Genomic DNA, 25623 nt, shown 5'->3' on the forward strand with positions numbered 1-25623 from the left:
GACCCCTCCTTGGGTTTCCGAGGCAGTATCACTACGGAAGTAGGATTGCCCAACCTTCCTTCCGAGGCGTGGCTGGTGGGTTTGAACCGCCAGCCGTCTGGTTAGCAGGCAAGTGTCTTAGCCACTATGCTACCAGAGCTCCCTTCAAGAACTTACTAAACTATATTATTTTTCTCTATCTCTACATCCTCATCCACTTTACATATTGCCACCAAACCACTTCGGCAAGCAGACTTATTTTGCATTACTACTTTGCTCAAGAATGCTCGGCACTACCTCATTGCCTAAAGAATTACACTCAAGGCCTCCTCAGCTTGACTTCCTTATTCTAAAACCTTCAGTGGCTAACAAAAGTAAAGTGAGATTTTTAGAAAGTGAGTATTTGTTCATTGTTCCTGGCAGTCATCATCAATGCCACTGTTGTTAGGTGTCACTGAGTTGATTCTGACTCATTGTGACCCTATATGACAAAGTATAACTGCTCCATAGGTTATACTAGGCTGTAATCTTTACAGGAGCAGATTGTCAGATCTTTTCTCCCTCAGAGCCACTGGATAGGTTTGAACCACCAACTTTTCTGTGAACCTGTGCACAGATCATCGTAAACAAACTCAAAATACAGACCTGCAAGATAGAGTCAGAGAGAAACAGAATGACGCAAGGAATCATAGGATCCATATTTACCTTTTGGTCCTGCATTGAGTAAATTGAGTGACCTTGGAAAACTGGTTTAACTTTTCTCAATCTCAATGTCCTTTAAAAAAGAAAGAAAGAAATCCATTGTAAATGACTCAATCCCAGTTCATAATGACCCCATGTGTTACAGACTAGAATTGCTCCATTGAGTTTTCTTAGCTGTAATCTTTACAGAAATAGATTGCCAGGCATTTCTTCCGTGAGTGTCACTGTGTGGGTTTGAACCACCAATCTTTAGGTTATCCAAGAGCAAACCATTTGTGCCACCCAGGGACCAAATAACAAAACCTATTTGTATAATTTTCTGTTAAATTAATAAAGTTATACATGTGAAAAGTACTGGGTAAACCATAAAACTCAAAAAAATTGTTCAATGTTATTAAAACTGTCCCTGTGAATGAAAGGCAGGTTCATATCAATACTATGCCAAATTCTTAGAAAAGTATTTTGGGACTAGAAGGAAAAGGTTCAGCATAGATTGGCCAGTCCATTCTTTGGAGCCCTGGGAAGAAATACAAGTTGTCCAGCCTTGAGTTGGAAGAACAATTCTGAATAAAGTAAATGAGATTTTGAAGAACTGCAGCCCTCAGAGAAGAAGACAGGAGTAGAAGAGACTATTAATACAGGGGCCAGTGATGTCAAGTCCAGATGTTTCCCAGATGATTATGAGAAAGTGATCATTCAGGTGGATCTCCTCAAAACTTTAAGTGAAACACACATGTAGCAGAAGAAAAGCTTGCTGGCCATGATATTATGATGTGAACTGATAACCCACAGGGCAAAGGCTATGGACTCCAAACACAAGGCCCTAAGCTCAACTTTTGCTGCTATTTTTAAAGCCAGTGCGGGTGAGGGGCGGGCAAAATAGAGTTTTTCCACTAGCAGTCAGGAACCGAAATAGGAAAGATCAACAGAGGCATTTATAAACAATGAATGCCATTAATTTTTTAAGCTAAGAAGGGGTTAGAAAAGATGTAATGTAACAAGGAGTGAGGAATAAGGTGGTGAAAGATAGTCCAGAAGTCTTTACATTTTTAATAGCTTCTTTTTGTTCGTTTGATGGCATTTCAAATGTAACTAGTAAATTACTATATTATTGAGTTTCTTGGAAGACTTGGAAACCCTCTTGATCCAAATGTAAGGGAGAGATGAGATGGGTTATTTTTAATCAAGGTCTCATGACTAGAGTTCAACTGTGATGGAAAATATTTTCTCTTTCTTCCCCTTTAAGAGAAAGCTTTCTAACTATTGAGTGATAGGGGCATATGCTATAATATCATCAGTCCAATTCTAAAGTACGAGTTCTAATACACCACACTGTAAGGATAGTAACAGGTCATTTAGGATTCCTTTTAGAGTGGTGAGAAAGAAAAGATCATTATTTACGTTCCTGCCTTCACTTCTTCTGGGTAGATACCTAGTTAGGATTGCTGGGTCATGTGGCAGTTCTGTGCTCTATTCCTTAAAGAGCTGCCAACTCTTTTCCACAGTGGTTGCAACATTTTACATTCCAACCAGCAATGAATCGAAGAATAGCTAGAGTGGCTCCAGCTTCCCTACAACCTCTGGTTTTATTGTTGTTGTTGTTTTGTTTTTTGATCATTGCCATTCTAATGAGATGGTATCTCATTGTGGTTTTGATTTGTAACCCACCAGCCACTCCATGGAAGATGGGGCAATCAATTTCTGTAAATATTTACTGCCTCAGAAACCCAAAGGGGGTCACTATTAGTCGGAATAATCTCAGTGGCAGTCAGCTTGTTTGGTTTTTGGAATGGCTAATGACACTTGGGCAGCTTTTCATGTGTTTGTTTGGCCATTTGTCCAGTTGAATATACTCTTTGGTGAAATGTTGGCTCAAGTCTTCTGTCCATTTTTTTATTGGGTTATTTCTTTTGTTGTTAAGTTGTAGAACTTTTTTATATTTTTTGTATGCTAGATCCTTATCAGATATATGGTTCCTGAATTTTTTTTTTTCCCAATCTGTAGACTGCCTCTTCACTTTGTTGATAAAGTCATTTGATGAACAAAATATTTAATTTTTATGAGGTCCCATTTATCTATTTTGTCTTTTACTGGCTATGCTTCTGTTGTCATATCTGATCACCAATAATTAGAAAATAGGTCCCACAGCCTCACTCTCATATTTTCTTTTAAGAATTTTATGATTTTAGTTTTCACTTCATTGATCCATTCTAATGGGTTTCTGTGAATGGTGAGAGGCATGAAGCCTGATTCATTCATCTATACATGCAAATCAGTTTTCCCAACATCATTTGTTGAGTGACTCTTCCTTCTCCACTGAATACACTTAGCACCCTTATAAAAAATCAGTTGACCATAGATTGATGGGTTTATTTCTGGACTCTCAATTATATTCTACTGATTTACATGTCTATTATTATACAAGTACCAGGTTGTTTTAATTACTGTAGCTTTAAGAGTATGTTTTCGCATCAGGAAGTATAAGCCTGCCTACTTTACCAGTCTTCTTCAAGACTGCTTTAGCTATTTGGGAACCTCCACCCTTCTGTATTGGAGCTCTGGAAGCATAGTGGCTAAGACACTTGACTGCTAACCAGAAGGCTGGCAGTTCAAACCCACCAGCCACTCCTTGGAAGGAAGATGGGGCAATCTACTTCCGCAGTGATACTGCCTCGGAAACCCAAGGAGGTGTCGTTATGAGTCGGGTCTGACTTGACGGCACATAAAAACAACAACAACAACTTTTCTGTATAAATTTGAGATTTGTCTTCTCTATTTCTGAAAAAAAGGGGCTGGAATTTTTACCACTGTCTCAGTTTCTTAGTGCTGCAATAACAGAAATACCACTAAACTCACTAACATCACTGCCATTGAGTCAGATCTGACTCACAGTGACCCCTCCTTGGGTTTCCAAGGCGATATTGCTATGGAAATAGATTGCCCAATCTTCCTTACGAGGGGTGGCTGGTAGGTTTGAACTGTCAGCCTTCTGGTTAGCAGTCAAATGCCTTAGGCGCTGCACCACCAGAGCTCTATTTTCTCAGTTTTGGAGACTAGAACTATGAATTCAAGGTGCCAGCTCTAAGGTAATGCTTTCTTTCTCTCTCCACTCTAGGGGAAAATTGTGGTCTTTTTCAGCTTCTATTCGTTGGTTCCTTAGCCATCTTCATGTGGTATCTGTCTTCCCACATTTGTCCTTCCTTGCTTCTGTGCCTAATCTTCTCCTTTCTTATCTCAAAATTGATTGACTTAAGACATACCCTACACCTATATGGCCTCATTAACATAACAAAGATACCCCCCATTGCCCAATGACATCACATCAGGTACAGGGATTAGGATTCACAACACATATTTTGGGAGTCACAATTCAGTCCAGAACAATGGAGATTGCATTGAACATATAGATGGCTTTGGGTAGTATTGATATATTAATTATATTAAGTTTTCCAACACATGAACACAGAATGTTCTTCCATTTATTTAGATCTTCTTTAATTTCTTTTAGTAATCTAAAAGTTTTCTGTGTACAACTCTTTCATCTTCCTGGTTAAATTTATTCATAAATGCTTTATTCTTTTAAATGCTATTGTAAATTGTAATGTTTCTTTAATTTCCTTTTCTGCTTGCTCATTGCTGATGTATAGAAACCCTACTGATTTTTGTGTGTTAACTTCATACTTTGCCACTTTGCTGAACTCATTTATTAGTTCTAACAGTTTACTTGTGGATTCTTTGGGGTTTTCTATGTATAGGATCATATCATCTGTGGAAAGACAGTAGTTTTACTCCTCCTTCCTGATTTGGATACCTTTTGTTTTTGTTTCTAAGCTAATTACTCTGTCTAGGAATTCCAGAATGATGCTGAATAGTAGTGAGAATGAGCATCCCTACCTTGTTTCTGATCTTAATGAGAAAACTCTCAGTCTTTCTTCATTGAGTATAATGTTAGCCATTTTGCAAAAATGTCCTTTACTATACTGATGAATTCCCCTTCTATTCCTATGTTGTTGAATGTTGTTATCATGAAAGAGTGTTGAATCTTGTCACATTCCTTTTCTGCATCTATTGAGATGAGCCTATAGATTTTTTCCTTTGTTCTGTTAATGTGCTGTAGTAGATTGATTGATTTCCTAATGTTGAACCATCCTTGCATTCCTGGGATAAATCTCAATTGGTCATAGAGTATAATCTTTTTAATATGATTTTAAGGAGTTATGGTGATATAGTGGTTAAGGCATTTGGCTGCTAAACAAAAGGATGGTGTTTTAAACCCACTAGCTGCTCCACAGGAGAAAGGTGAGGCAGGCTGCTTCTGTAAAGATTTACAACCTTGAAAACCCAATGGGGGTTGCTGTGAGTCAGAATCGACTCAGTGACAGTGAGTTTGGCTTTTTCTTTTCTTTTTTTTTTTTTGGAATATAATTTGGATTCAGTTTGATAGTATTTTGTTGAATATTTCTGCATCTATATTCATTAGGGATATTGATCTGTAGTTTTTTTTTTTTTTTCTTGTGTCTTTGCCTGCCTTTAGTATCAGAGTAAACCTGCCTTAGATTAAGGTAGGTAATGTTCCTGCCTCTTCTATTTTTTGGAACTATTTAAGAAGGCTTGGAGTCATTCCTTCTATAAATATTTGGTAGAATTTCCCAGTGAAGCTATCTGGTCCAGGACTTTTCTTTGTTGGTATAATGTAGTTTTGTAAAATTAATGAAGAAGCTTTTTGTTTTCTTATGCAGATTAATACCAAAAACCAAAACCAAAACCAAACGTCCTGCCATCCAGTCGATTCTGGCTCATAGCTACCCTGTAGGGTTTCCAAGGCTGTAAATCATTATAAGAGAAGACTGCCTCATCTTTCTCCCTCCCATGGAGTGGCTGTGGAAATTATTTCTTCTTCATGATTTGATAAAATCATTAAAATTATGTGGATAGGTATCTTTTGGGGAGGGGTTTAAAAGACTTTTTTTCAATTCTTCCTCAGTTATCAGACTATTAAAGTCTCTTTCTCTCCTTACACTGTTGAGGGGAGATATTGGAACTGTCTTTTAACCCAGGGGTATATGGCCCAAAAATTCATGTTTTTTGAGCTACATGAACACAGGTCTGAATTTGTATCAAAATGTCTCATTTGAAATGCTATTAAAAAAAATCACCTACTGAAAATGATCTCTCCCCAGAGTTTAATTTTGCTGGATTTTAAAGGTGACACATTCTAACTAGAATGTTTGATTCAGAGCAAAAAAAAAAAAAAAATCCACACACATTAACACATTACCCTGTTTTGTTTTCCTTTTATTAACATTAACCCTTGACCTGACAAATATTAAAATTAAAGATGTTCAGAAGGAACCATCAAAGGTTAATACTTGTTTAGGAGAAGTGTCAGAAAATGAAAGGGTATTCATGTCTGAAGAAAGAGAAATCAGTCACATCCAAGAACACAGTTGCCATCTGTTCTGACTGATGACTCCCTGTGTTGCAGAGTAGAACTTAGTCCATAGGGTTTACAAGGCTATGACCTTTCAGGTACTCCTGGCCTTTCTTCCAGATGCACCTCTGGGTGCATTCAAAGTGCCAACCTTTCAGTTAACAGTCAACTACTTAACTGTTTGTATTACCAAGGAACTCCCAAAACATAGGACAACTAGACACATAAAATAGTCTTGGAAATGAGCTTCTCCTTACAGTCAGAATTCACTTTGCATCTCCTCTTAAAAATATGGGGAGGTGCAGTACATAACAGATATTTATCCTCTTAGGAAAGCCAAGCTCATAGTCATTTTCTTTGAAGAAAGTATGTCAGATTCGAAGGTACCAAACAAACTTAAGGTATGTGGTGCAATGGAGAGGAGCTCTGGTGGCATAGTGCCTAAGGCATTTGACTGCTAACCAGAAGGCTGGCGGTTCAAACCCACCAGCCACTCCTTGGAAGGAAGGTTGGGCAATCTACTTCCGTAGTGATACTGCCTCAGAAACCCAAGGAGGGGTCACTAGGAGTTGGATCTGACTCGATGGCAGTGAGTTTTTTTGTCTGTCTGTTTGTTTGTTTGTTTCTTGGTGCAATGGAAATATGGAAAGCTGAAATGAAGATGTTTTAGGCTATAAGTGTTCAAGACTTTGGTCTAATTCAGGGGTCAGCAAACTATGGCCCATTGGCCAAATCTGGCCCATTGTATGTGTTTAGATGACCGTCTTAGGGTTTTTTAGAGAAACAGAACCAATGAAATATGTTGTTGTCAATGACAGTGAGTTTGATTGTGTGTGTGTGTGTGTGTGTGTGTGTGCTACAATGGCAAAGTTAGATATGACAGAGACTTTATGGCCTGAAAAGTCTAAAATATCTATCTAGCCCTTTATAGAAAACTTTTCTATCCCTGGTCTAATGCCTGAGAAGTCAAAAAGAAATCTCCTAACTTTATGGCCAAGCTTGTCATTGTTGATGGTTTTCTTCTAGAGACATCCTCCCCACTGCTGCCAAAATCTCTAGATACTTGGAATATAGGTGCTTCTTCAAATAAGAGGGTTGGTAACTCTCTGTCTTCCCTCTAGTAATTATGTTTGCACTTGATTAGCCTCCAAAGTACATTTTAAAAATACAACACTAAATAACAATAAAGCATTTCTAATGCTGTGGTAAATGTGATAAAAATATCACTGGTGAGATGCCTACTGTGGGAGGGATTGATACCAGAGAATAACAATTTTAATTCTATCCCTCCTCCCTCCTGAGTGGGTAAAATCCAAAGGAGCTTATACTCCATGATCCTCTCCACCAACGCTCAACTTCTTCTTTCTCACCTATGTCCCTAAAGGTCAAAGTGGGGAATGAGAGCAGGGAGGAATGCACTAATGTCAGTGGAGGTGACATTCTCAATTCACACAGCTTCTCCACAAATCTTGGTAGTGCTTCCTAAATCCTAGTCTGATCTGGAAGGTGAAGTTTGATGTCTCAGTTGCCAAATTTTCTGAAGTGTAGATGAGAGTACACACCCACTTGGCTTCAGTGGGTTTTTTTTCTCCTCATTTTCACTCTTCTTGATGCAGACCTTCTATGAAGATCCCTGAACAGCCTCTCCAGAAGGCCCTATTTGCAGTATTGGCATATTCCTAAAAAGCTGTGGACTCAATTTCATTTACTCTAACCGTCCACATAAGTAGTTCTAATTATCTTCATTTGGCCATAACTCTTAAACTTAAGCAATTTGACCTCTCTCAGATTGTTGTTATTCTTCTTCAGTGTTGTAGAGTCAATTCCAACTCAGTGTCCCCATGTAACAAAGTAGAACAGCTCCATAGTATTATCTAGGCTATAATCTTTACAGAAGAAAAACACCAGGATTTTCCCCTGTGGAGCTACTGGATGGATTCAAATCCACTTTTCAATTAGCAACTGAGCAATTAAACATTTGTGCCACCAGGTTTCCTTCCTCAGGTTGTTAAAGGTCCTTAAACAATCAATTTTCACACATTAATACTTAAAAAGAGGTCTTAATGATTATGTGAATATTTTAATATTATTTAAATAAATGTATTTACATATTTGATCAATAAATGTGACTCTTACTTGTGAAAGAACTGCACAATGAATTCCCCTATTAATGATATATTTATTTGATATTTTATACCAAGTTATTATTGTTGTTAGGTGATGTAGTGTCAGTTCCAACTCATAGTGACCTATGAACAAAAACATCCTCTTACACCAGCTTCACAATCCTTACCATCATTGAGCCCATTGTTGAAGTGACTGTGTCAGTCCATCTCATTGAGTGTCTTCCTCTTTGTGACTGATCCTCTACTTTACCTAGCATGATCTCCTTCTCCAGAAATGGTCCTTTGTGATAACATGACCAAAATACATGAGACAAAGTCTCACCATCCTCACTTCTAATGAGCATTCTGGCTGTACTTCTTCCAAGACAGATCTGTTTGTTCTTCTGACAATCCATAGTACATTCAATATTCTTCTCCAACACCACAGTTCAAATGCTTAAATTCTTCTTCAGTCTTCCTCATTCATTGTCCAGCTGTCATATGCATATTCCAAAAACCAAACTCACTGCTATCCATTCAGTTCCAACTCATAGTGACCCCTCCTTGGGTTTCCGAGGCGGTATGTCTACGGAAGTAGGTTGCCCAGTCTTCCTTCCAAGGAGTGGCTGGTGGGTTTGAACCACCAGTCTTCTGGTTAGCAGTCAAATGCCTTAGGCACTACACCACATATTAGGCAATTGAAAGTACATGGCTTGGGTCAGGTGCACCTTAGTCTTCAAAGTGATATCTTTGCTCTTTAACACTTTAAAGAGGTCTTTTGCATATGCAATATGCCATTTGATTTCTTGACTGCCGCTTTCATGGGCACTGATTGTGGATCCAGTAAAATGAAATCCTTTACAACTTCAGTCTTCTCTCTATTTATCATAATGTTGCTCATCGGTCTAGTTGTAAGGATTTTTGTTTTATGTTGAGGTATAATCCATACTGAAGGCTGTAGTATTTCATCTTCATCAGCAAATGCTTTAAGTCCTCTTCACTTTCAGCAAGCAAGGTGTGTCATCTTTCTCCAATCATTATGCCACTTTCTTCTTCATATAGTTCAGCTTCTTGGATTATTTGCTCAACATACAGATTGAATAACTATGGCAAAAAGATACAACCTGACACACACCTTTCCTGATTTTAAACCTTGCAGTGTATCCCCTGTTCTGTTTGAAAAACTGCCCCTTGGTCTATGTACAGGTTCCTCATGAGCCTGATGAAGTGGTCTAGAATTCCCATTCTTCCCAATGTTATAATAATTCATTATGATCCACACAATTGAATGCCTTTGCATAGTCAATAAAACAGGTAAACATCTTTCTGGTATTCTCTACTTTCAGCCAAGAGCCATATGACATCAGCAGGATATCCTTGATTCCACATCCTCTTCTGATTTTACCTTGAATTTCTGGAAGTTCCTTATTGATGTACTGCTACAAACATTTTTGAATTATCTTCAGCAAAACTTTACTTGTGTGTGATATTAATATTGTTCAATAATTTCTGCATTCTCTTAGTTCACCTTTCTTTGAAATGGCCACAGATATGGACTTCTTCCAAGAAGTTGGCCAAGTAGCTCTCTTTCAAATTTCTTGGCATAGATGAGTGAGCACTTCCAGTTTTGCATCTGTTTGTCACAATATTTCAATTGGTGTTCCATCAATTCCTGAAGCCTTGTTTTTTGCTAATGCTTTCAGTGAAGCTTGGACTTCTTCCTTCGATACCATTGGCCCTTGGTCATATGCTACCCATTGAAATGGTTGAATGACCACCAATTCCCTTTGGTACAATGAATCCATTTATTCCCTCCAACTTCCCGTAATGCTTCCTGCATTGTTCAGCATTTTGTCCATAGAACTGTCAGTATTGCAGCTCGAGGCTTGAATTTTTTCTTCAGATCTTTCAGCTTGAGAAAGCGAAGTGCGTTCTTCCCTTTTGGTTTTCTGTCTCTGGTTCATTGCACATTTCATTGCACTTTACTTTGTCTTCTTGAGCTGTCCTTTGAAATCTTGAGTCTTTTACTTCATCATTTCTTCCTTTTGGTTTAGCTACTCAATATTCAAGATCAAGTTTAAGAGTCTCTTCTAACATCCATTTTCTTTCTTTCCTGTCTTTTTAATGACTTTTTTATTTCTTCATGTATGATGTCCTGAATGTCATCCCACAACTCATCTGACTTTTGGTCATTAGTGTTCAATGAGTCAAATCTATTCTTGTGATGGTCTCTAAATTCAAGTGAAATATACTTAAGGTCATACTTTGGCTCTTATGGACTTGTTTTAATTTTCTTAAGCTTCAACTTGAACTTTCATATGAGCAATTATTATCTGTTCCACAGTCAGCCCCTAGCATTGTTCTGACTGATGATATTGACCCTCTCCATTGTCTCTTTCAACAGATGTAGTTGATTTGATTCCTGCATATATTCTATCTTGCAAGATCCACATGTATAGTCACCATTTATGTTACTTGAAAAAGGCATTTGCAATGAATAAGTCATTGGTCTTAAAAAGTTCTATCATGTGATCTCCAGAATCATTTCTGTCACCAAGTCCTTATTTTCCAGCTACTGATCATTCTTTGTTTCCAACTTTTACATTCCAGTCACCAGTTATCAATACATCTTGATCACATGTTTGGTCAATTTCACACTGCAGAAGTCACTAAAATCTTCCATTTCTTCATCTTTGGCATTAGTGGTTGCTGCATAAATTTGAATAATAGTCATATTAACTGATCTTCCTTGTACAGGGTATGGATATTATCCTGTCACTGACAGCTTTGTACTTCAGGATAGATCTTGAAATTTTGTTTTTGACAATGAATGTGATACAGTTCCTCTTCAATTTGCCATTCCTGGGTATAGTGGACCATGTGATTATCTAATTCAAAATGGCCAATACCTGTCCACTTTGGCTCACTATGATATGGATCTTTATGCATCCATTTGATTTTTTAATGACTTCCAATTTTCCTGGATTCATGCTTCCTACTTTCCATGTTTCAATTATTAATGGATGTTTACAGCACTTTCTTCTCATTTTGAATCATACCACAGCAGCAAATGAAGGTCCTGAAAGCTTTACCCCACCCACGTTGTTAAGGTCAACTCAATTAGAGGAGGCAGCTCTTCCCCAGTTGTATTTTGAGTGCCTTCCAACCTGAGAGCTTCATCTTCTAGCCCTATATCAGACATTGTTCCACTGCTATTCGTAATGTTTCCACCAGCCAATTTTTTTAAAGTAGACCACCAGACCCTCCTTCCTAGTCTGTCTTAGTCTAGAAGCTCTGCTGAAACTTGTCCACCAAGAGTGACCCTGCTGTAGTTGAAATTCCAGTGGCATAGCTTCCAACATCATAGCAACATACAAGCCATCACAGTACAACAAACAGACTGGTGGTTTTGTATACTTGTTCAAAAAGGATTTAAGATAAATGTTTATAAAGCAGGGGTCAACTTACTTATTTGTAAATAGAGTTATAAAGGAAGGATTTGTAATGTAATACAGGACAGTAGAGTAACATGTGTAGATATGTGCTTTACCTGAGGGTATCCTAAGTTTAGTACGTCCAGTTCAGCTTTAAGGAATCTGGAAATTATGACCTTAGGGTAAGTCACCATTCAGAGTAGCAGTAGCAGGTGATGCTTTTTCTAACCATCTCATCAACACTTACATTTGCATTGTGAGTTGTGGTTTGCAAAGAGACAGCCCCTTGGATTTTCCATTTCATGCTCATGACACCTTTTCTCAGATGGCAAGACTAGGGCACAGAGATAAAGTGCCTTGCCCAAGGTCTCAGAAATAAGGACTAATATCTAAACTTTTGGGTTCCTTAGGCCAAGATTTTTTACCTCACCATGCTGTCTTCATATAATACATCCAGATGCAAATATCCAAATGTAATTCAATTTATGCACAGAAGTTTAATAAATTATAAATAGCTGTTCTATTTTTGTGCTTTTACAATTTTATAGTTGTACTCCTCCACCTGGCTCTGATCTTCTTTTTAAAAAAATCAATCAAGATGAAAACAGTGCTTTTATTAAAGGAGGATGATCCATCAATGTCATTTTCAAAAAAATTAAATAAAATAAAATACCCCTTATAGATAAATATCAAAACTAGAAACAGCAGTGTATGCTTATATTGGCTAATGCATTTGCCAGCGTTGACGCCTAATGTGTTATTGATCATGTAAGTAATCACCAGCTTAGAGGAGCTGGCAGTAAAGCCTCCACTGGAAGGACTGTCCATGTCCCATACTTTCATTCTGCATATTCTCAAGGGCCTGCACTGGGCTGTAAACCAGTAGAGCCTGTCTCCCTCACATGTGTCTGTTACACAGACCCCCATCTCTACAGTAGCCAGCTGACTCCTCCCGAGAGTCCCTGTTTATATTTGTCAGCTTTTTATACCTACCTCAGTTGTGATCAGAAAGCCTTTTCCAAGGAGAATGTAGGGCCAAGCATAGCTACAGCCCTAGAATTTCTCAGGAATACTTTCAGTGCCTAGAAATTCTACACTATTTCTCCTCCAAGTCTAACCTCATTGTTCATGGTTGTTAGTTGTTAGTTGCTCCTCTGGAGTACCCAAACTAAGACAGGCAGTGAACCAGAAGAGATGTGCAGAAGGATGAGATCAGGATGGCAACCAGAGGCTGAGTCTTGAGGGGCCACAAATGAAATAGTGAAGAGCTTAGATATTACTCTGGGTGAGGAGTAAATCATTTGGACATTGTTAGCAAGAAAGTGATATAATTTGACTTATGATTTAAAAAGATCACTTTACTGCTCTGAGGAAGTCAGTCTGTGTTTGTTTGTGTAGCAAGATGTTTAGAAGCCTGGAGACCAAATGGAAAGTACATTGGATGGTTAAAACAGGGGCTTTGGAGTTTTACTGTACATTGTTAGGTCTACTTATTACAGCAGCTACTTTTCCCTAACTAATTTTTGTTGTTCATTGCTGTGGAATTTATTTTGACTCACAGCAACCACATATGTGCAGAGTAGAACTGCTCCATAGAGTTTTCAAGGCTGTGACCTTTTGGAAGTAGATTACCAGGCCTGTCTTTAGAGTTGCCTGAATTAAGGAGCTCTGGTGGCATAGTGGATAAGGCACTTGACTACTAACCTGTACTTCAGTGGTTCAGGTCCACCAGCCACTCTGTGGAAGGAAGACAGGACAATCTACTTTTGTAAAGATTTACAGCCTCAGAAATCAAATGGGGGTCACTGTGAGTTGGGATCGACTTGATAGCAGTGAGTTTGATTTATTATTTATTTATTTATTTAGGTAGGTGGAATTGAACTGCCAAAATTTTGATTGGTAGTTAAGTATTTAACCATTTGCACCACCCAGGGTTCCCCTTGATCATGGTTACACCCATGTATTTTTATTTTATTGTTATAATAGACTGTCAGAGCTGAGAGGAACATAAAGCCTCTTCTAATGCTACCCTTTCAATATGAAAAGAAGAAATCCAGTCCAGATAGAGAGATCTGCCAGCATGAAGATGGCTAGCAGAAGAAGGAGTAGAGAAAAGGGGGAGAGCTGGGCTATAGAGTTGTATGGACCTGAGTCCTAGTTCTTCTCGGTCCCCACTAGCTGTATATCCTTGAGCATCAAATCCCTGCCTTACAAGACTGTTGAGATCTTAAAAATTCCAATCTTGAGCTCCACAGCTACTCAGTTATATTCTAGCCCAACTCAACATTCTAATTACGTTACCAGATATTCCCATCTCCCCTAGTTAAAATATTTTGTGTATAATAGGTAATGTTTATTTATTAATAAACTGAGGAAGCATCCAGGAAACTACCTAGCACAGTATATTCAAGCTCAATAATGTTTTACTCCTTTTGCTTTCTCTCCTTCCTACAGAATCAGGATGAGGATTAGTTTCTGACTTTTAGTACAATGTTCTTTACTCTCAAATGTGTGTGTGTGTGTGTATTCACTGATGACCTTTTTCTATCTCTTTTCTCCATTAATTTATTTTTCTTTCAAATTATCCTTTATCCATATGAGAAGGGGCAGAAGCATGCCCGTATTTGTGCCCATTCCAAAGACAAGTGATGAAGCAGATGGAAATTATTGAGCAACATATTTAGTATCAGATGCATGTAAAATTCTGCTGCAGATAATTCAAAAATGACTGCAGCAGAACATCAACAGAATTGCCAGAAATTCAAGCCAAATTCAGAAGAGGGTGTGGAATGAGAGATATCATTGCTGATGTCAGATGGATAGTGGTTGAAAACAAAGAATACCAGAAAGATGTATACCTGCGTTTTATTAACCATGCAAAGGCTTTCAACTGTGTGAATCATATAAAATTATGGATAACATTGCAATGAATGGGAATTGCAGAACACTTAATTTTGCTCAACGTGAAACCTGTATATAGACCAAGAGGCAGTCGTTCAAACAGAACAAGGGGGCATTGCATGGTTTAAAATCAAGAAAAGTATGCTTGTATCCTTTCACCATACTTATTTAATCTATATGCTGAGCAAATAATCTGAGAAACTGGACTATTTCAAGTAGAATGCAGCTTCAGGATTGGAGGGAGACTCATTAACAAATTGTGATATGCAGATGACACAACTTTGCTTGCTGAAAGTGAGGGGAACTTGAAACACTTACTGATGAAGATCAAAGACTACAGCCTTCAGTGTGGATTACACCTCAACATAAAGAAAACACAAATCCTCACAAATGGACCAATAAGCAGCATCATGATAAATGGCAAAAAAAAAAAAAAAAAAGTTTTCTGCAATTTTATTTTACTTGGATCCACAATCAACACCCATAGAAGCATCAATCAAGGAATCAAACAGCATGATGCAGTGGGCAAATATGCTGCTAAAGGCCTCTTTAAAGTGTTTAAGAGCTAATATGTCACTTTGAAAACAAAGGTACTCCTGATCCAAGCCATGATATTTTCAAGTGTCATATGCATGTGAAAGCTGGAGAGTGAATAAAGAAGACTGCAAAAAATTTTATGCATTTGAATTGTGGTTTTGGCGAAGAATAGTGAATGTACCATGGACTGCTAGAAGGATGAACAAATCTGTCCTGAAGAAAATATAGCAGGAATGCTCCTTAGGAGAAAAAATGGCCAAACTTCATCTCACCTAGTTTGGTCATGTTGTCAGAAGGGAGCAATCCCTCAAGAAGGATATCATGCTTCATAAAATAGAAGGTCAATGGCAAAGGGGAAGACCCTCAACAAGATGGATTGACACTGGCTGTAATGATGAGGTCAGGAATAGCAACAATTGTGAAGATGGTACAGGACTGGGCAGTGATTCTCTTTGGTGTACATAGGGTTGCTGTGAGTCAAAACCAATTCAACAGCACCTAATAACAACAAAGATACAGAATTACATATTTCTTTTACAGAAATAAAAATTCCACATTGATCATACAGCTATAATTCATATGTGGTAAGTCAGTTGCTTTTCATTGTATCAGTACGTGAAACCATGGCTAAGTTGTTATGCTTCTGCATTCCTATAGTTAGGTATGCTTAGGTATAGAGTGTCAGGCACTTCTGAGTTTTATACATATAAAGTTTACATGGTAATGAAAATATCCAAGGCATTTCTCTGTCAGAGTAACAATACATTCACAGAGACAGTAGTAAGTCATGTTCAGAGGTATGATGGGAAGAAAGCAGAGACTGATGCAAGCTGTTATACGTATCCAGAGGAAAATAACAGAAGTCAAAGGATGTAGCTATCTTGACTGAGGTCCAAATAGGTGTCCAGATCTGCTTTGAGCAAAGTACAAAGAGCCAAGTAGTAGACAGAGGGAGTAGTAATTCCCAGAGTCAGTTCCAGCTTCCTGATCATGCAGGCATGATCAAATAGTATCTGGCCTGGATTGTAGGGTCCCACAGGAACTTGGAGAGTTCTGGACCCCAGTAGACTAAGATGCAGTCATGTTAAAACATTGGTATGAAAAACCAGACCAGCCAGATGAAAGCCCTTTCAGTAAAAATCTCCAGTCCAGTAGTTTTCTAAGAAAACATACATGGAAAGTAAATATTTTAAGTCCCTGAAGATCTGAAAATGTCTATATTTCTACCTTCATATCTGTTGGCAATTTGACTGGGTATAAAAGTCTAGGTTGAAATTCCACAGCCTTTGAAGCTCCATGGCCTTCTAGTTTCCAAGTTGCTATTGGGAAGTCCAATCTTTCTCACTTCTGCTAAATTGCTTACCATACCTTCATTTGCTTTCTGTCTTTCAAATATATGTTGGACTATTTCTGTTTGGCCACTCCTCCACAGTTTGTTTGTTTGTTTGTTTATTTGTTTATTTGTTTATTTATTTATTTATTTTAGTTTATATCTTTTTTCATTCTTTATTGTAATTTTAGTGTTATTTTAGGGTGAATAAGTAGAAAACTCTTGTGGCCAGTCCACCATGTTTATCCAAAGTCCAGTGACATCCTTAAGTCTCTAAGTATTTAAGTCTATAAAATCACTTTGCACATATTATGACACTAATACTATTAGAAACCCTGAGAGTAAGTAGTACTATTCCCATTTGATGATAAGATAGGCTCTAGGAATATTAGCAGTTTTCTCAAGTTTAAAGAGCCAGTATGAGATCAATTCAGATTTAAAACCATGTTTTCCCCACATTATTCAAGTGTTAGGGTCACATGCAATGATCCCTTTGTGATAGAAGTCACTTGAGTGGCTGCACTATATCTTGCTGCAGTAAACTAATAGCACTACTCTGGTGTGAATTATTCCTTTGAACTATTCTGTGAGCCACAGAATGCAAGATTTCCTCTTCAATCACTCTTTTATTCCACAGTGGAAATTGGAACACCTAAAACCAAATAATTGCTGGGTGGTCTGACTCATACAAAATGGTGCAGTATATTATAACTGACAAGGAAAACCAAAATTATGGTGTTTGGGATCTGAAGAAAAATATGCCTTAATGTATAATGATTCTATTTCAGAGTCCAGTACAAAGTGAAATAACTTTCCTCTTTGAAGCTTTTACTTACATTCCCACAGAGGGCACAAATAACATTCTCTAATTTGAAGACAAAAAGTAAGCGATTGCTTTCAAAGTCCAGCCTTTTGACGACATTGCAGAGCTTTTCAGCTGAGTGGTTGTTCTCAAAAGGGAAAAGGGACTTTCCAAGTAGTATTTACAAACAAGCATACATAACCAATAATGTATAGTATATTTATGTGTCACTTCAACTTTGTACTTATAACAGCAGATACACTCTGTATTAAAGGATGTCTTCCTGGATGGAGTCTTCAGATAATACCTCCTGAAGAATTTTCAGTTATTTTCCCTTTAAAGGGTTTGTCTGTTGCTTTTCCCAGTTGAATGTCAGATCTTTGCACTTCCTTACTTTACCATCTAATTAGCTCCAGCTGCATGTGCATATAAATTAAATAATACAATTAAAGGGACTGGGTAAAGCAATGAAAGGGTGAAATCAGGCAGAACTTCCTATGACCTGGTCAAGTCATTCTGCTTCCCATGCCCTCAGGCTTCTCTTGTGCAAAAGATAACCCTCAAGTCTCCTTTCAGCTCTTGAATACTATTTGTACACTAGTGATGAATCAATATGAGTGAATTACCTGAAACAGTCACCACTGTTTCATTATATGTGTGACTATGAAAGACTTTGTTTATCCATTCATTCATTTAATACATGCTTACTGGTATTAAATGAATAATACATAATTAATAAATGGACAGACACATCCTTAGCTTCATTGAGTCCAAAGTCCAAAGAGAAAGGCCAATAAAAACAAACTCTCAAATAAATAATAATTGTGATCAATGTTGTGAAAGATAACAAAGTACTCTGAAAAAGAATAATAGGAAAAGGATAATTAATGGGGTAAGGGGAGTATGTCCAAAAAAGTTTCATTAAAGAAATAACAAGAGATCTGCAAGGTGAGGAGTAGCTGGCCAGGTGAAGAATGAGAAAAACAGCATTCTAAGCATACATAAAGACCTTAGGAAATTAACGAGGGTGTGGATTCATGTGGCTAGAGAATCTTGAGCAAGAGGGTCCAGCCTGAGATAAAGTTACAGAGGTGGGCTCCCATCAAAGCATGTAAAAGTCTCACCACCATGATGAGCATTTTCATGAAGTCAAAAATACAGTGAGGACCTACTGAAAAAAATTTTTTAAGCAAGAAAGGGAGCTTATTTAATTATCTTTATAAAAGATTATTCTGGCCAATATACAGACATTGAATTTGAGGAAGGCAAAAACAGAGGAAAGCAGTTAAGTTAACAATTAGTCCAGGCAAGGGATGATGGTGAGTTGAATGGGAAGGCAATGATGAAGACATGAGTCGATTTTACATATAATCTTGGACTATCCTTATAGTATGTCTATAAACACCTGTGATATCTAGTGGGGTACCTGTGGTCTCATGTCTCAGGTACACACACAAATTAATTTCTGAATTAATTCAGAAATTAATTTTCTGAATTCTAAACAGACTTACTCTAATAAGATCCCATTGTCTCTCCACGAGGACTTCAGAGGTGGCATTCTGCATGATCCACACCTGATCCACAGGAAGTACTCACAAATCCTTTTCCCTGACATGCTTTTGGAGTGCAGGCTTTCCCTTCATGGCATCCTTCCCAGTAGGCTGACAGAACCATTGATTACCCATGTCTCTCACATTTGACTTTCCCATGCATGGGTATTGCCACACTGTGTGTCCAACAGACTCCAGAAGACAGAGGCCACAATTTCAAAGTCAAGGCAATCCTTCAGTTATGAATGTCCAACTTACAGACAACTCCTACTTCGCTTTTTGTTATGGAATTTTGCCCTCACTTTGAAATAATTGAACCAGCCCCTACTCACAACACATTCTTCATCACAATCACCTTGACTTGCTGCATGTGCAGCTTTTAAATTATTGAAAAGGCCTTGAGCCTTTTCTTGGACTAATCCAAAACCCACTGCTATGGAGTCAATTCTGACTCATGGTGACCTTCTAGGACAGAGTAGAACTGCCTCATCGCATTCCCAAGGCTATAAATCTTTTCCGAAGCAGACTGACTCATCTTTCTCCTGCAAAGTGGCTGGTGGGTTCAAACCACCGAACTTTTGGTTAGCCCCCAAATGCCTTAACCACTGCACCACCAGAGCTCCTTTCTTGCATTAATGTAAGGCTAAATAAGAACTTTATTCATCTGTTAGGATTCATCTACAAATTTACTTAAAGACATAAAGACACAGTTAGGAATAGATCTCATTCATAACTCGAGGCCTGCCTGTAGTCTCTTTGAAGTCTTTCTCATTATGACTGAGCAGAGAAGGAAGCACCTCCATCCTTCTTTCTATAGTAGATGATCCAGGGTGAAACTGATAGTTACTCAGCAACTTACAAAGAGATCTGCTCTCCAATCTCCCACTTTTCTCTTTTTGAGGCCTGCTGAAGGTCTACCACTTTACTTGGTATATCAGAGCAGTTGGCACCTGTGGTCCTGCATACTCTTATCCTAGCCTAAATGGAGACAGAAAAGATACAATTTTAACAATATTCTCTAGCTTCCATCAAGCTGCTTTCTAAAATGATGAGCACAGGTACCCAGAACCACTGCCATCTTCCTAAAACTCCAAACATCACTCTCTTGTTTTTCTCCCCAGTGCCTCTAGCACCCCTTCCTTGAGCCTCAGTGCAACAATGCAGTGCCCAGGATAGCTCTCTGCCTCTTCTCTCCTCCTCTGCCTTCTTTCTTCTCACTGCATTTTGGAACCCTGTCCCAGGAAATTAAGTGACTCCTGCTTTCCTGCAGGGTTTCATTGACACCAGTTTTCTCCTCTTTCCCTAGCAGGGACTGGTTCTGACCAAGTCCTGCCACTTTATAACACCATCAGTCCTGCCTTTGTGCATACCCTGATGTCCTCGCTTATTGGTCACTTTTCCAAGAGTTTATTCAACATCTCAGACTCTGTGATGGGAGGTTATGTGAAATTTCAGGACTTGCACTACCAGTACAGAAGAACAGAAATGAGTGACCTATATGAAAGGCAAATTCATTGGAATTGAGATACCAAAGAAAGTGGAGGTAAAGAATCTACCATAATATTTTGTCCATTGTGCAAATTTCATGTAAAAGACACAGGAAAGAGGAATTACCTGGTTATGGGAACAACCTATTTTTCAGTAATTTAAGACTAGTCACTAGCAAAAGGCAGGCTGTATCCTAACCAAAGTTCATTGTGCGTATAACAGGAACCAATGCTAAGCATGGACTGCGTTGCAAGGCCTGTAAGATGAGTATCCACCACAAGTGCACGGATGGCCTAGCGCCCCAGCGGTGCATGGGCAAACTGGTAAGGGTTCATGCCAGGAGTGAGCCCCAGAGCATCCTGAGCAGGCCACTTGCTTGCTCTGGCCAGCTCACACTCTCCCGACTCCTTCCTCCTTCTCACATCACACTGAGAACTGGACAGCAGAAAGACAGCCTCAGAATCCCTGACCTGCCAACTTGACTTCCTCATCTAAATAAGTGATTGAGCAGAGGGAAAGTTTTGTCAACCTGATAGACAAGTTTCCCACAAATGAAAATAACTCAGGTCCTTAATCTTGTGGCTAACTTGTCCTGAGCTGGGATTTGCTCAGTTTTAGCACTTAAAGTCCCTGATATCCTGGGACTGTCCAGGTTTAAAAGCTGAATGAAAGGCCTACATCTTGGGAACCCCCTTAGTCCCAGGCAAAATGACAATTGGCTGTCAACTGAATATGTATCAAGAGTGGGATAGAGCTGACTACCAAAAATTGAGAGAATAATAAAAATCTACACCACATTAACAGAAGTATAATGGCCAAATACTCAAAGGATGTTGGGTAGCCTTGGCCCGTTCTGGGCCAACAATGTCATCTCAAGAGTGTGGACTTTAGTATTGGTGATACATATTAGGGAAAAACAATCCAGAGCACTTTTGCAGGTATTTGAACCTAAGTTTAGCCAAAGGATTTAAAAGAGATCAAGTTTACCTTGGGTAATACTTAGGACATAACAGCTCTCTTCAAAAAATTGAAGACTTGTCACACAGAAAAGGAAATTCTATTGTCTTTTGTGGCTCTAGTGAGACCTAGATCTGTAGGTACCAAGTCTTAACAATCAGAGGTAGTATCCCAAAAGATCCACCTACAGGGTTAGTGAGTGCCCTGTCACTGACAGTGCTCAAACAAAGGACACCACTTGACAAGAATATTGGAGAAGATTCCATAGCTGTAATAGGGACTGGGCTACAGACCACTAAGTTCTGCTCCAATGCTGGGATACAGTAAGTATAAGTGCTTAGAGAGCCCTTCTACTTACCCTCAATGGCAATTTCTTCTCTCAAACCCCTGCTTCACCTGCTCTCCTTTTCCTCCTCCAATGGTGATTCCTATGATCCAAGGCAAAGACAATGAGTGAGAGGTCAGCAAAACAGAAAGAGAATCTGGAACACAAAACAAATCATTCAGAATAAAGCTCTTCAGCTATACAAGGGCCTAGCTCCAAGGTATGGTTTCCCATGCTTGGACCTTTTTAGGATTTTAGTAAACCACAATAATAAAATGTGGTAAAGCAATGCCTAACAGTCCTGGGAGATAATGAGTAAACCAGACACAGGAGGCTGCAGTGAGCTGCAGAAGAAGGAGAAGCAGGACAGAGAAAGGGCAGGGCTGGGAGCCTGCTTTCCAGATGATGCGTATCTTGCTTATTGCCACCTCCACAGGGATAAATTATAGAACAAGTCAGCATCTTAAAGGGAGACAAGGAGGCACCTCTGGAGAATACAACTGGTTTATTTTAGGGCTCTTATGTTGTTTTCTCCATCTGGTTTGTAACACTAAGCCCTTCTCTTTCTCATTCTCTCTCCAGCCAAAGGGGTTTCGGCGTTACTACAGCTCCCCCTTGCTCATTCATGAACAGTTTGGATGCATTAAAGAAGTCATGCCCATTGGTGAGTTGGAATATTGATGGGTTAAATTGGGTTTTCAGCAGCAATGTCAGTGTTAATGGCTGCTGCTTTCCAAGTCCTGACAAACTAATGGGACGTCTTTGTGTCTGTTTGGTGGCTCTTTGGGTTTTGGTTATTTGTTTGTTTTGCTGGATGGAAAACATATCATGGACCAAATTCTCCAGAATCATTGTCTCCCTGATGAAGCTCTATAAACACCCAAGTCTAAAAGTTCCTCATACCCCATACCACCTGTTAACATTATGGTAAACTGGAAAGATCATGAAGTGTGACATCCCATAGACCTGGTTTATAGCCCAGTCCTTCTATTGACCATCTATGTATCATTAAACAAGTGACCCAACTTGCCAGACCCTGTAAAATGAGAACACAATAGCTATATTTCATAAATGTTTTAAAGACAAATATAAATCACAAACCAAGACTTAGTAGGAATCCAGTGAGTATCAGTTACTCCTTAATGAGGACAAAATGTATATCCCATATTTATAGATATTTCTGACTTGAATTTCTCATTTCTTTCAGCATACTTCTTTTTTTTCCGCTCCCCTCTGAAAACCTTTACATCTATTTTTGCCTCTTTGCGGGTAATTTTTAAACTGGCAAATTTAAACTAAGGCTTTAATCAGATGTTCACAAGACCCGGTAATGCCAAATTCTTCTGGAGACACTTGCCTACTATTTCAAATTCTGTATTACACATTTTACCTTGGTGATCAGAACATTCACAGAGATAATAAATCTGGTCCCTGGAAAGAACTTTAAAATTGGAACCCTGGGGATGGATAATCACAGAAGAAAACCAATTGGGAAGAGGTTAGGAGCAGAGAGCTCTTATTGGAAGAAGGGGGTGCAGTAGAGAGTCTTGGCAAGTGGGAGCATTTACTGAAGGGATCCATGTAAATAAGGAAAGCTTGACCACAAACTACTCATTTTCACAGGGCTAGTTGGGTCCACTGCATTGAACCTATTTTCCAGGTGCTGTTAACTCAGGAAATGTGGTCAGTTGTTGGTTGGGCCCCTGATAGGGAGTTGGGGAAACCTTTGTCTCAGATGAGCTTTCTTTTGTTGCAGCCTGTGGCAATAAGGTGGACCCTGTCTACGAGACCCTCCGCTTTGGCACCTCCTTGGCCCAGAGAACGAAGAAGAGCAGCTCCGGCAGTGGCTCTGACTCACCTCACAGAACCTCTGTAATTGTCCTCTCCTTCCCTCAGTCCCACCTGCAGTGGTCTTGAACAGGACAGGTGTCTTTGTTATCTGGTGCTGCTAAAACAGAAATACCCCAAATGGTTGGCTTTAATGAATAGAATTTTATTTTCTCACAGTTTAAGAAGCTAGAAGTCTGAATTTGGTTGGGGCCCCGACTCTAAGGGAAGGCTTTCTCTCTGTCCACTCTGAGGGAAAATCCTTGCCTCAGCTTCTCTTGTCTCACTTTTCTATGTTGTCTTTGCCTTGAGTTATAATCAACCACTACATGTTGTCTTCTTTATCTAGTACTGCTATAACAGAAATACAAGTAGGTAGTTTTAACAAACAGAAATTTATTTTCTCATAGTTTAGAAGGCTAGATGCCCAAAGCTTCAGCTCTAGGGAAAAGTTTTCTCTCTTGTCAGCTATGGAGGAAAGTCCTTGTCTCTTTTCAGCTCAGTTTCTCGGTTCCTTGGCAATCGTCACGTGGCCTGGCCTCTACCTTCCCCCATTTGTGCTTGCTTGCTTCTGTGCCTAATCTGCTTTTTATATCGCTTAAGTGCTTGGTTTAAGACATACCTTACATGGATATGGCCTCAATAACATCACAAGAAAAAGTCTAACCCCAAATGTGATCATATCCATATTAAGATTTACAAATATTTTGGGGGCACACAATTTAATTTATAATATGAGTCTTATCCTATTTTATTAATAATAAGTACATAACACATGTGTTGTTGTTGTTGTTGTTTGCCGTCGAGTCGGCCCCGACTCATAGCTACCCCTCCTTGGGTTTCCGAGGCAGTATCACTACGGAAGTAGGATTGCCCAACCTTCCTTCCGAGGAGTGGCTGGTGGGTTTGAACCGCCAGCCTTCTGGTTAGCAGTCAAGTGCCTTAGCCACTATGCTACCAGAGCTCCCTGTGTTAAAGATACTTAAATAATGTTGCCCTATGAGTACTGAACGATTTGATAGTAAAATGGAAAATGTTAACCTTCAATAGGCTTTTGCCTTATAATGGTGAAGGTCTAATTTGTGATATTTTAAGGTACCAGAAGGCTGATGATCTCCCTAAACAAACAAACAAACAAAAAAAAACCCTGACTGCCGTCAAGTCGGATAGGACTCATAGCAACTCCTCCTTGGATTTCTGAGGCAGTATCACCACAAAGTAGATTGCCCAACCTTCCTTCTGAGGAGTGGCTGGTGAAGCTATAAATCAAATTGGCAGTCAAAATCGAAGTGTTATTTCATTTTCTAAAGGAAGGATAGAAAAGGTACTAAGTGTGGTGAAAAAATCAAAGTGCATGTGGCTAGAGTTTGTATTTATTTTAATACATTATGGGTGTGTGGGTTGGATAATAATGATAATGGTAATATATGTAAAGCTTCTAGTGTAGAGCCTCGCATAATTGGCACCCAGTAAATGGAAGTTATTGCATCTCAATTTTTATTAAGCATCTAAGCCTTAGCTGAATTTCCTTTGAAAATGAGTTACTGTGAAGTTAAATAAGTTTATAACCTATTAACAAAGCAAATGAGTTATCTGAGAAGAGCTTTTTCCAAGGCCTTAAAAGAGCCCATTCTCAGGCTGTCAGAAACCTTGGTCAAGAAGTCTGCTCTATTCTACATTTGGGTGGCCTATCTCTTCTTCTGATGTATCCTCCAATCACTCTTTAAATTGGAATCTGCCCTTGCTATGTTTTCTTGTTCAACATGTTCTTCCTGATTAATCACATTCCTCCTGTCGAACCACCACCTCTAAGCTGATGACTCCTTTAGCAATCTCCGGTCCTAACCAGGGCTCTGAACAGGTTCATTCTGGCTTGCCCCCCTGCTGAGAATTTGCATTTCTACCCCAGATATACTGAATCAGAATGCAAATTTAAATAAGATACCCAAGTGATTCTTACACATACATAAGGATCACTTGGAAATCTTGTTAAAATGTAGACTCTAATCCAGTATATTTAAGGTAGAAATGTAAATTCTCATAGGGAAGTTGAACTAGAAATGAACCAGTTCAAAGCCCTAATCCTAATCTCTTACCTAAGCTCCTGACCAGTCCCACAGATACCTCAAAATAAGCATGCCCAAGTAAATTCATATCCATCTGGTAATTAGGTCCTATAAGTCAGAAATGCATGTCAAATGCACCCTTTCTCTAGGATCACCAGTTCTGGAGATGCAGATTACTACACCAGTGCA

General features: G+C 38.9%; 1 protein-coding gene across 1 annotated transcript in view; it reads left to right on the top strand.

The window, feature by feature from the left end:
• STAC (SH3 and cysteine rich domain) overlaps window positions 1-25623 on the top strand; it is a 270571-nt gene that overhangs the window by 169440 nt on the left and 75508 nt on the right. The window contains exons 3-5 of the mRNA XM_007945680.1: window positions 20482-20582; window positions 22124-22205; window positions 23298-23413. Coding sequence (XP_007943871.1) covers window positions 20482-20582; window positions 22124-22205; window positions 23298-23413 — 299 coding nt within the window. The remainder of the gene's footprint in view (window positions 1-20481; window positions 20583-22123; window positions 22206-23297; window positions 23414-25623) is intronic.

This window comes from Orycteropus afer, unplaced genomic scaffold (genome assembly GCF_000298275.1).
Source record: "Orycteropus afer afer isolate SDZICR_OR568_19922 unplaced genomic scaffold, OryAfe1.0 scaffold00142, whole genome shotgun sequence".
NCBI lineage: Eukaryota > Metazoa > Chordata > Mammalia > Tubulidentata > Orycteropodidae > Orycteropus > Orycteropus afer.